The 12,926-nt window shown below is 36.8% G+C and overlaps 1 protein-coding gene across 1 annotated transcript; it reads right to left on the reverse strand.

Annotated features, from left to right (window-relative positions):
* Positions 1–112: 112 nt before the first annotated feature.
* LOC131948900 (uncharacterized) lies at positions 113–11,556 on the reverse strand. The gene is made up of 9 exons (XM_059310620.1): positions 11,331–11,556; positions 9,114–9,191; positions 8,594–8,795; positions 7,961–8,076; positions 6,874–7,173; positions 5,849–6,145; positions 4,890–5,201; positions 1,516–1,719; positions 113–659 (listed from the first exon to the last, which is right to left on the reverse strand). The coding sequence occupies exons 1-9, from the start codon at positions 11,554–11,556 to the stop codon at positions 445–447; spliced, it is 1,950 nt and encodes a 649-aa protein (XP_059166603.1). The 3' UTR covers positions 113–444.
* Between the last annotated feature and the right edge of the window lie 1,370 nt (positions 11,557–12,926).

Below are 12,926 nucleotides of genomic sequence, written 5' to 3' on the forward strand. Positions count from 1 at the left end.
CGAGGGAGGGGGGGGGGGGGGGCTGAAAAGATGCCTTAAAGAAACTCTGGCCTCCGAACTGATATTTAATAGTTAATGCGGCCCTCGGGATGAAAAGTTTGGAGACCCCTGATCTAAAAGAACACTATAATTACTAGAAAATTGTTCTAATTATTCAATGTAATTATTCAAAGAATGAAATTATGTGTGACGTGTGACATGTTGGGGTCTAAATTGGAAAGTAACAAATAAATGGTTGCATATAAACAATATTTATTGACTTGCCATAAGCAACATTCCTAACTCCCTCCTTTGTACCACTTTTTTGCACAAGTCTCAAACAAGGTTAGATTGGACCCTCAAAATACAATTTTTTTACTACGATATTCCCCATTGTAAAATCCATTGCAAAGCCTTTGATCTGTATGGAAAATAACCCTAGTTTCACATTCTGCACACAGTCATTCAGTGTCGGTGGTTTAGAATGGGCTGGTCTGAGAGGTAGCTACCACTGGGTGGAATCGAATTGGTCTCCGGTACTTCGTTAATTGGACACATGTAACTGGGGTAATCGACTCGGGTGGCGCCGTCAGGGATATAGTCGTAATGGTCCTCTACTTGGATGTAATCGTCGTCTACAGAAGGGTTGGGGTGCTTCGGTGGATCGTATAGCCCAGTAGCTGAAATCATTGTGTTTGAACTTGATATACATACACACACACGCGCGCATACATACACACACAAATATATATATATATATATATATATATATATATATATATATATATATATATATATATATATATATGATTTGAGATATAATTTATTAATAGGAAATTTAACGTAGTATTGGTAATCAAAGCTTTTTATAATTATATCTAAATTAGATTTCTTTCTAATTTTTAGTGAAATGTAAATGTAAAGCTTGTTACGATACAAAATTTATTATACTAGGTTTCTATTTTTAATATACGAAATTGTAAAGGAATGTCGACATTTGATAATTGAAACAAAATAGTATCATATGAACTCTTCCGAAGCTGATCATTCTTAATTTTATCTATACATCCCACCAAAATGTTTACCTTACCCTAGCAAAGAAGATTACGATCAATATGAAACTGAGAACTATCATTAAGTCTGTGTTCAATTGTCTGCAGTAAGCTTATAAACACATTTCCTAAACACAACTATACAAAGCAAGTTCTGTAATCATAGCTTATACTTTATTTAATGTCTATTATTGCAAAACTTATTGGATAAATGTGATTTTAACTAAATCCAGAACTTAATGGATAAATGTGATCAGTGTTTCTTCCAGACTTTTTTCTCCGGGGGGGGGGGGGGGGGGGGCGCACTTGCAATTTTCGGGGGGGGGGGGGGGTAGACTTTCTTCGGGGGGGGGGGGCGGACACTGTTAAAAGTATATATTTTGTCCCCCCCCCCCGAAGAGGTGTCTGGAAGAAACTGAATGTGATTATAACTAAATCCAGAACTTAACGGATAAATGTAATTATAATTTTATCCAGAACTTACGTGGATACAATTGATTATAATCAGATCCATCAGGCCGCGAACTCTTGTCTGTGTCCCCAGTAACCAGTTCACCTTTGGAAGCGTCGAGTTTTGATTTTTTACTTTTCTTCCATTCCACAATGACAAGCACGACGATAATCAACAGAACGGCGCCCCCCACTCCCACGCCTATGCCAATATACATGGGAGTTTGGTCTTCTGGTTCTGTAAACAAATCAGATTATGTTGGTCGGATGAAATGTTTAACAATCATGCTATTTCAGTGGCGTAGCGAGGAGGGGGGGGGGGCGGGAGTGCGGACCGCACCGGGTGACACCATTTAGGGGGGTGACACCAAGGCAAAAATTAGCAAAATATATACAGAAAAATATTAATTCCATTTAATTATGTTAGTAATTAGAGTGTTATAGGTGGGGGTGACGTAAACCTGCTAATGATAGAGGAAACATGCTACATCAAGCTGTATTTATAACCAACTATAGATAAAAATCGTTTGTATTATATTAGCACAGTTTACAGCAATCGCCGTGGGGGAGGGGCGGAGGGGAAGAGTGGGGGGGGGGGGGAAGCTACATTAACTCAACGTTGCAAAATATGCCTGAGTAAAAGGTTTGGTTGAGAATCGTAATAACTTATGTGATAATACATGTTTGGAGGTGGGGGGAGGTAAAAAAAATAAATACATATACAAATGTGAATACACACACATATATATATATATATATATATATATATATATATATATATATATATATATAATTATGTATATACGCATATATCGGGTGCACGATAGGGCACTTCCCGGCGCCACAGGCGCTTCAAATATTCCAGGCTTCTGCCTTTGAGCAATAGAACACAGGGACCGGTGGCGGTCGGCCGCAAAGTCCAAGAAGAGAGGGTCAAAACTGACCTCGACTGAGCGGCGCCTTATATGAGCTATATTACGAAAAAAACTTTTGCCGAACGACGCCCCCCCCCCCTTAATATTTTGTGAGGTAGTAGAAAAATACCAAAGGGAGTCAGAAAAAAATTGTAATATCCGGGTGAATTCTGCAGAGTGGTCAAAACTGACCAGTCTTATTTCCCTATATAATCTTTTGTAATTTATGGGGAAAACAGACGGTAATTTCAACACAGATTTTAGGGAACTTACCGTCTGTACATCTAGCTAATTGTTTACATGCAACTAGGTAAATGGCTAGGCCGTATGGAAAACCTATCAGTGTGACTCAAAGCCCTCCACTAGGGCTAAAAAATGATCGCGATTGAAATTCTCCTTACATTATATATATATATATATATATATATATATATATATATATATATATATATATATATATATATATATATATATATATATAAATTGACGAACGATCCCCCTATTATTTTGTGAGGTCGTAGACCGACCCTATAAAGTAAAAAGTTTCCCTTTCAAACCTGACGGTCTATGGGGCAAGTGAAGTAGAGTTCACCTGTTTCTGTGACCTCGGCATATGAAGAGATAGTGTGGTCAGCACTATGCCCAGCCGCCTTTACTTTCCCTAACGTGAGTTAGGTACCCATCAGAGTTGGGTGGACCGACCCTATAAGGTAACAAAAAAAAAAACCAAACATTATTCCCGTCGGAAAACCCCTTAGTATCGTTAGATTTGTCCAGATGCCGTATTTTCTTATATAAACAATTGTTTGTGAAAAAGTAACAAAGACTACGTCATTTGGTATATGAACAGGGGAGATAACGTTTTAAAGTAATAATTTTTAAATACAGTTTTTGTTTTTTTAAAGAAAAAATAAAAATCACAAAGTGTAGCATTCATTTAAATAGATATTTCTTTATAAATTAATGTGTTTATTCTACTGAAATTGTAAAAATTAATTGCGAACGTGAATTTAATATAATATTTGATTTATACTATTAAGGAAGCCTTTGCAGTTCTAATAACCTTGCGAGTAATACGTGTGCGAATACTCCACCAATGCTTGCATGCATAAAAGTAGCCAGACTGTTTAAACTTAGGCCCTAAGCACTCCACATATTTTATTATGTGATACGGGAAGTGTCATTCCCTCTTTTAGGTAACTCAAAAGTTAAAACTGTTAGCTTATTTTCTTTTATTTTAAACATGGAATATTTTCAAACTAATATTATTGATTATACTTTGGCAGAACATTACTGTTTTCTGTAACTGCATTTTTACATTGATGCTGCCAGTAATGACAATCCTATTTATTGTACACATCTTTTGTTTATATACTCATCATCCTGTATGAACGCTAGGTACCTAAGATGTAAATTACTAAGCCTGGTGCTCATAATATTTTAATGTGTAATAAGGGAAGAATCATCTCCTCTTTTATGTAACCCAAAAGTAAAAACTGTAACCCGATATTTTGTTTTTGTTTTTGTTTTGTTTGTAACAATGAATATTTTCAAACTATAATATTACTGATAGAAGGAATTGGACATCTTTATTATTATTTTCAGCCCTCTTAAAGCCACATGACCTTCAATTTAAGTTTAATTTGATATCGATAGGATACTACTGAACGTTTATGTATATTCATTTATACATTATTTATATTTTTATTAATTTATAGTTTGCTATTGCTGAATGATAATCATATACGGAATTCATCTTACCTCAGATCCTTTGTAATCTGTACTATCTGTGGTACTTAACCCTTATAATTATTCCCCTTTAGGTCTATTTTTGTTAATCTTTCTTTCTGTATATATCAACCATCACATATTGGACACGATGTAAATTATTGTTAACTTATCTCTTGTTACTGTTAAACATTTTGTAACTTGTTTTATTGCAGAAAAAAAATTATTTAAAAAAAAGCACTCCACATAACAGCCAATCAGCAATTAATTAAGCATTCCAATTTTCAAAAGTTTTTTGTGAACCTAAGCGAAGCTAGGCAGTTTGCCTAGTAAATGTATATATGTATATATATATATATATATATATATATATATATATATATATATATATATATATATATATATATATATATATATATATATATATATATATATATATATATATATATATATATATATATATATATATATATATATATATATATAGGCATATATATATATATATGCCTATATATATATATGCCTATATCTATGTATATATATATATATATATATATATATATATATATATATATATATATATATATATATATATATATATATATATATGGCTAGATATAGGCATATATATCAATACACAGATGTGTAGGCATACACAAATATATCTCTATTTACATATTAATCATACCACTAAGAACAAAGTAGTACGTCGCACTTTTATGAATACTATTTTTTATGTACTATTTGAATAGTATTTACATCTTACCTGTAAGATCAAAATAGTATGCCGCACGAGAACCCACGCCATTTTGGAGGTCAACAGCATAATGTAGGAGATCTTCTTGCTGGACTTTCTTGAATGTGACAACCACCGTCATCTTTGGTGGCACACCTGGCACTACACTGACATTGTATCTTGTCGCATCCACCGGAACCAGAAACTTTTCTTTGACAACTGACAGGACGGCTAATGACGTGTTAATGACAGGATATGCTGTGACGTCAAACTTGATGGTGGCATCAGAGTTGAGGTTAACCGTGTGGGTTTGTTCACCAGATTTGATGGGTTGAGGTGGGCCTGTAAACAACATCAGTTGATGGCGGGGGGGGGGGGGATTAGTTGATGGTTAAAATTTAACTTGAGTTGATCACCAAACTACAGCCTAGGGATAAAACTATAAATTATCTGACTGGAAATTTTGTTTTAGCACTAGGTGATCACCAAATCATAGGCTAAGGATAAAACTTTAAATTATATGATAATGTTTATAAAGCTTGCCTTTTAATTTAAAGCTTTAGGAGTACTATATAATTGGTATGTTATAGTTTGGTATTAAAACGCAACAGAAAAACGAACAACTGAAATATGTGCATGGGAATTTTCTTTTTGAATTGATAATTCAAAGACGTTAGTTACGAAGACCATACTTTAAATACATTATAATAAAACATTTTCTTAGGAACTAGCTTTCTTTTAATGGGCAGCCGACTCTTTGATTTCACAGTTTTAAGTAGAAGTGTCCGAATTTTCGCGCCGGCGATTCGATCTAGACTGACGACAGCCTGACGACAGAGGAAGTGAGTTAAATAAAAGCTTGTAAAAACCAAGTATTCCACTGACAGGTAAACAGTCCCGAAATGATATTTCATTTGGTGCTGTTTATATTATGTCGCAGAAGCTTTAGTGATTAGTTGTGGCGAGCCGAAACAAGGGAATGTACTCACAAGTGACGTAAACTTGAATAGAACGTTGTTTGGTTGCCTGTGCCCCGGATGTGACGCTGTTATCAGCCACACAGTAGAAGACGTCCGTGTCGTCACACTGGGCCCCACGTATGTCGTACTGTAGGTTGTACGTCTGTACTGTGATGAAAGGCTCTGAGGTTGGAGATCTCTGTGTGATGTACATGGTTGGCCTGGGGTTGGCACTGGCTGTACAGTTGAAGTTGATTGTGTCGCCCTGTTTGATGGTGACCTCGGTATCCTTTCCAACGGCCGTGAAACTTGTCACGGTTGGTTGGTCTGAGGATACATAACAGAAAATAAAAAAAAATTCTAAACCTTTTATAGCAACATTTTAAATACCTTAATACAAGAAAATAACCATAAATTTATTCAGCTATAGCAGCTCTAGAAATGTTTTAATACATTTTAAAAACTGTTGGGTAAAACTGGCATGAAATAATGGTCTACCAACACCAGAAATAATAAATCTAAAAGTAATTGAAAATAGACCAAGTCAGTCAAGCTGTCTGAATGAAGTTGTAACAGTTTAACATACATAACATTCCAACATTCGTCCGATATCCTTATCGTTGGTTTCCTCCAGCATCTTTTTGTTTTAAGTGAATAAACTATGTAGTAGTTAGTAGTACAACAATTACAAAAGGAAGGTTCTCAATTTTCAGTATTGATGTTTAAAAAAAAACAACAACAAAAAGCAAAACAACAAAACTTTTTCCAAATGTGCCAAGATATTAGCGGTACTTTGTGTCTATTCGCTCACTGACAAGACGTATACAAATATTTGTCTCAACCGATTCACTTAAATGAAATTTATTGCAAATATTTGACTTAGCTAAAACATCTAAATAAATAACTAGAATTGCTTTTTTAAATAGCAAATATTTGTCTTAGATGATTAATCGCAAACATCCACTAGATTTGATATTTGATCATTACAATGAACCTAGTCGTGGAGATGAAATAAACGTTCGTATCACCCTGGAACTGAAATGAAAACAACTTACACCGGACACTGATCGTGATTTCAGTCCTCAGATTGTAACATCCGGTCACGTGACTTGCAGAGCACGTGCACTTTTGGCCGTTTTCTGCTTTAGAAAATGTCGTCTGCAGCAAGTCAGCTGTGTTTCCGTACTCTGTGATGATGTGCTGACCACACGTGAAGGTGATGGCGTAGACGTTTGGCTCACCACCAGACACAGTGCAGGCGATGTGACGGGGGACGTTCTCGGTTGTTGTGAAACTTGAGCCGTTGATGTAGGGGGCTCCATCAACTCTGATGACAGGCGGGGATGAGGACGGTCCTGGAGAAACAGGAAAAAAACAAAATCACGTGACAGACATTTTTTTAAACTTACAAAACCTATAACGTTTTCCAGTGGCGTAGCGAGGTCGGGTGTCACCCGGTGCGGCACTTAATGGTGTCACACACCCAGAGGCATAGATACCCTTCCCAGGGACAAACTTTCAATTTTCGATTTGCACCCCCCCCCTCAAACTTTCGATTTGCACCCCCCCCTCAAGTTTTCGATTTGCACCCCCCCCCCCCTCAAACTTTCGATTTGCACCCCCCCCCCCCTCAAGTTTTCGATTTGCACCCCCCCCCCCTCAAACTTTCGATTTACACCCCCCCCCCTCGAGTTTTTCTCTATATATTTTGCTATTTTTTGCCTTGGTGTCACCCCCCTAAATGGTGTCACCCGGTGCGGTCCGCACCCCCCGCCCCCCCCTCGCTACGCCCCTGACGTTTTCTCCTAGATGGGTTGCTGTCCCTAGCTAACGTTAAAGTTATCTATCCTAGATGGGTTGCTTTTCTCAATATTGGAGTTATATATCCTAGATAACTTGCTGGAGTTATCTGCCCTAGATGGCACGCTGTTCCCCAGTTGACGTTGGAGTTATCTCTCCTAAATGGGTTGCTGTCCCCAACCAACGAGCCTCATCTGTCCTTGTTTCAAATTCTTATTACCGGAATTTTAAAATAAAATATTGCTACATCTTCAACCCCCTCATTAACAAGAGTTGATTTCAAAACTTGTATTGATCCTTAAGGTAAGCAGTACATAGGCGTATTAAATCTCTACAACTTACTTTGAACTAAGATAGTTGTGACGTTCTCAACAAACATGTCCCTAAAATACATATTACTGGCTCGACATTTCCTTGTGACTTGGCCAATCTCGTCATCTTCAATACTTGTAGAAATTCTGAAAAATTGTTATGCAATACTTTCTCAGTGAGTTCTACTATCAACAGCCCAAAGAGGGAGTTATGGTACTTGTATCAAAACATCTCAAACGATTACAGTAATCATTTCATAAATCATGATGGTTTAAGAAGATCACTATAGTTGCGTTCATTAAAGTAAGTTACTAATATTCTTACATGCTGATGAATAAAGATGACACTAGAGGAAGATTATTAGATGTTACATGGCGTCTTCACTAGAGTGTAAAGAGCGTGTTGTTTCTATCCTAGCACGAGGCATAGTGCTGACCACACTATCCCAATATATGCCGTGATAAATGATACAGGTAAACTCTACTTTTCTGCACTATGGACCTGCAGGTTCGAAAGAGTGCTTTACTTACTTTTTACAAAATGGATTGAAAATATTTCTAGCTTCCAATGTTTACAGTAAAACTACTCTTTTTACTTATTTATATAAAAATTAACCGCGTGTTGGGGGTCAAGGTTTAAAAAAATGATGTTACATATCCTGACCCCCAAAGCCCGTCAGCTGTTCTGTTTGGTAGATTAATGCCAGCCTCTCGCGTGTTTTGGTCTATGGTACGGTAGATGAGGAACCAGGGCGGCTGATTGGGGTCATAGACGGGCGTCTGGCACTTCAGGACAGGGGGTGTCACCCCAGGGCACACGGCATACGTGCCCCCAGTGAGAACCCACTCAACAGACGATGGGCCGTCTGAAACAAAGGAAAGTCATGTGAGGATAAGGTTCAATGTGTTAACATCTAGTACTAGATGACGTTCTATATCGAATAAAAAAACATCTACGGATAAAACATGTGCATATTCAGCACACATATTTGATTAAAACTGGTTAAATTGATACAGCAGTTATGGGTTGTATATTTAGGTCTCATTTATAGTACGTATAAAGACAAAGTTGAATATATATATATATATATATATATATATATATATATATATATATATATATATATATATATATATATATAATGCGAAGTACATGTGTAAACCTTATACCAGTGTATACTCACAAGCCACATGTGGAGAAAATGTTAGATTGGAAATTCTCCCGCCGTTCACGATTTCACTGCACGTATAGCTTTCACCCACTGCAGTAAAGAGTCGTTACATTGATTAAAGAGATTCATTAGTTAGCTAATAACTGAAGGATTAATTCACACATTAATTCAAGTAATGTTTGATAAGGATTATATTTGGGAAAAATTAGAGATAACATTATTATAAATGAAAAGTTTTCTTTATTTAGATCTTGTAAATTAAAAAGAAAAAAATTAAACGTTGTAGTTAACCTGGCTTAGATAATTCAATAACATAAGTAGCATTTAAACTCCAATTGTAATAAACCTCCAACTAAACTACTATTCTTTAACATGAGTTTTGTTATTTTGTTTCATATCAACTCATTAATACTAATCTATACTACTAGTTTCGCTGTCTGTCTGTGTATCTATCTATCTATCTATCTATCTGACAAGAAAGCTATAGAGAAAACACAAGCAAAATAAAAACTTTCATAGTAAAACGAAAACGAAATATGACGTCATATTGAGCATATAGTAGAAAACAGTCGAAAGCCGGGAGAATGCACAAAATAATATGACGTCATTGATTCTCGAGTAAACATTGAATTAAAAAGCCAATTTTGTCTAATCTAAGTGGTTTGCGTGAAGAGTTTCTTTCATACAATTCTTCGGGTAGGGGCCAAGCCCCACCCTCGCGAAAGAACGTCTAAGCCGCCCCCCCCCCCCAACTCAAAAGATATGTCGTCATCGATACTCTATAATAAAATTACCGCCTAATTAATGTTTCTATGCTAAAAAGTGGTTTGCGTACAGAGTTTCTTTCATGCAATTTTTCGAGTGGGGCTTCGCGTTTTGCGTGTAGAGTTTATTTCATGCAATTCTTCGAGTAGTGGCTAAGCGCAACACCAGTGTTTCTTTCAGACTTTTTCCTCTCCTGAGCGGGGAACTTGAAATTTTCTAATCTAAAAAGTGTTTTGCGTGCAGTTTCTTTCATGCAGCTCTGCCAGGCTCTACCTTTAGTTTGTATGATCAACAAATGCGACCAGTGTTTCTTTCCGAGAAGGGTGGGGTACTTTAAATTTTCGGGGGCGGGGGTGGAATTTTCTATACTAATAGTTTCGCTGTCTGTCTGTGTATCTATCTATCTATCTATCTGACAAGAACGTTATAGAGAAAACACAAGCAAATTAAAAACATGCATAGTTAAACGAAAAAGAAACATGACCTCACATTGGAGCATATAGTAGAAAATAGTATCAAGCCGGAGAGTGCACACAGTAATATGACGTCATTGATTCTTGAGTAAACATTGAATAAAAAGGCAATTTTGTCTAATCTAAGTGGTTTGCATGAAGAGTTTCCTTCATACAATTCTTCGGGTAGGGGCCAAGCCCCCACCCTCGCGAAAGAACGTCTGAGCCGCCCCCCCCCCCCCCCCAAACTCAAAAGAAATGTCATCGATACTCTATAATAAAATTACCGCCTAATTAATGTGTCTAATCTAAAAAGTGGTTTGCGTGCAGAGTTTCTTTCATGCAATTCTTCGAGTAGTGGCTAAGCGCAACACCAGTGTTTCTTTCAGACTTTTTTCTCTCCTGAGCGGGGAACTTGAAATTTTCTAATCTAAAAAGTGTTTTGCGTGCAGTTTATTTCATGCAGCTCTTCCAGGCTCTACCTTTAGTTTGTATGATCAACAAATGCGACCAGTGTTTCTTTCAGACATTTTCCTCCCCCGAGAGGGTTGGGGGTACTTGAAATTTTCGGGGGCGGGGGTAGAATTTTCTGGGAGGGGAAAAAGTATATAATTATAGTTCGTTGAATGGGACGGTAGACATGTTTTGTGGTGTGTGTGTGTGTGGGGGGGGGGGGGAGCCCCCATACTCCCAAGTAGAGTTGCCTGAAAAAAACTCACTCTAAATGCGACTTTTGTCATGATTGAGATAAGGTGAATGGTTTAGAGGTATGACTACGACTATATTAGTATAAATGCGCGATAACTACGCGTAGATCATGCTTAAATCCGTTTAAAATGCCGATTCTGGATAAAAATCCGTTTTAAATGTCATTTTTCGTTTCTGTTTAAATTTGAAGTATAGGTGGTGATTTTTTTTTTGGTTTTTGTTTAGATAAAATAGACAGCGCTATCAACCTAGCGCCCGTTGTATCCTTCCTCGACGGGCCATTTATCTCGTTAATGATAGTTACCTCGAGCAGTGAAGTTCAAGGTCGCTGAGGTCAGAGAGCTTCCTGAAGCGGCCTGTCCGTTAGACTTGAACCACTGGACGTGTCTGGTCAAACTGTCATTACCCACAGCTCTACAACCACAACTGGCGGCGGTGTCGACCTTGACAAATGTTAGAGTAATGTTTTGCCCGCTAGGACAGTCGTTAGCCAACTCTACACTACCAGCTGGAGAAAAAAGAAGGTACATTTTTGTTTAGTTGAATATTAAATAGGGTTGCCAGATACCTTTCCGTCCTTCCCTTCTCAGGTATGCCGCAAAGCAGAAGGGGGGTAACAGAGTATTATTCATATACTTGTCCAGTATTTATATTTATTTTATCCTGGACAGTCTGCTCAAATACTGGACTGTCCAGTTCAAAACTGGACACCTGGCAACCCTAATATTAAATCTTCTAGGGCCCAAAGGTTGCAGTGATTGTTTTAAGAATGAAAAGCTTGAAATTTTCTTACCTGAACTGGCCGAGGAAAGCCATAACATGAGCAAGAAGGAGGATGACAGTAATTTTAAAGTTGTCATTTTCTAAATCTGTAACGGATATTAATTGTGTTGAAAAAAATCTTGTCATATAAAACAAATCTGAAACAAATCTGAAACAGATATTAATTGTGTGGAAAAGTCTGCCATATAAAGCTAACAACCAATTAGAAACATTTGTGACAGCAATTTTAAAGTTGTCTTTTTCTAAATCTGTAACGGATATTAATTGTCTTAAAAAAATCCGTCATAAAAACAAATCCTAAACAAATCTGAAAGAGATATTATTGTGTTGAGAAGTCTGCCATATAAAACAAACAACCAATTAGAAACATTTGTGTGTGTGTGTTTGTGTATGTGTGTTTGTGTGTGTGTGTGATAACTTTGGCACCGGGGCACAATACCTAGGATATCCATGAGCCGACTCAGCTCTGGTGAGTACCTGGCTCGAGCCTGGAAAAACGTTTAGGCTTGTGGATACAGTGCTGACCCCCACAATTGCTTATATGCCAAGGAAAAAAAACAGATGGTCATTTGTCTTACAGAACCTTAATTATGAATTATTTTAACGGTAGAACACAAAAATGTATTAATAAAAAAAAAACAACAAAAAAAAACAATAAAATAAAATAACATGTAATCTCTACCACCCTATGTCGTTTTATTTTGTTAAATTAGACTAAAAAATTTGGGAGACTTTTTAATTTTATGGTAAAATGAATCAGATTTGAAAATAAGTATAGACCTATTTAATTATGTTAAGTTCCTTGGAATGTGCTTGGTTAAATACGTCGGGAAAATCCCCATAGTTTCAAATAGCAGTTTAAATAGGAAACGTAACGCCAAGTAAAAGACACGATTTTTTTTTTTGACAAGCAAAGGCTCATAACTGGGGCTTTCTTTTCTAAGTTCGGTAAATATGTTAACGCCTTTTTTTTCCCTGTATCAAGAGTTAGACACGTTTTACCGAGAGTGATGGGGGTGGGGGGGGGGGGGGTGGTGGTGTCTGAAAGAAGTAGGATTGTAATGGTAGATGGAGGTAAAGGGAGATAAAAAAAGAAGAGAGAAGGAATATCAATAGC

Source organism: Physella acuta, unplaced genomic scaffold (assembly GCF_028476545.2).
Source record: "Physella acuta isolate Inbredline_101_S28 unplaced genomic scaffold, ASM2847654v3 ptg000664l, whole genome shotgun sequence".
Classification (NCBI taxonomy): Eukaryota; Metazoa; Mollusca; class Gastropoda; family Physidae; genus Physella; species Physella acuta.

What these genes read in the sequence shown, in the direction of transcription:
- LOC131948900 (XM_059310620.1), bottom strand. Translation starts at nt 11,556, where the DNA reads ATGTACCTTCTTTTTTCTCCAGCTGGTAGTGTAGAGTTGGCTAACGAC. An exon ending in CTTGAACTTCACTGCTCGAG is followed by an intron (nt 9,192 to 11,330) that starts GTAACTATCATT and finishes TCTTTACTGCAG; the next exon opens with TGGGTGAAAGCTATACGTGC. An exon ending in TATTCAAGTTTACGTCACTT is followed by an intron (nt 5,202 to 5,848) that starts GTGAGTACATTC and finishes TGTTGTTTACAG; the next exon opens with GCCCACCTCAACCCATCAAA.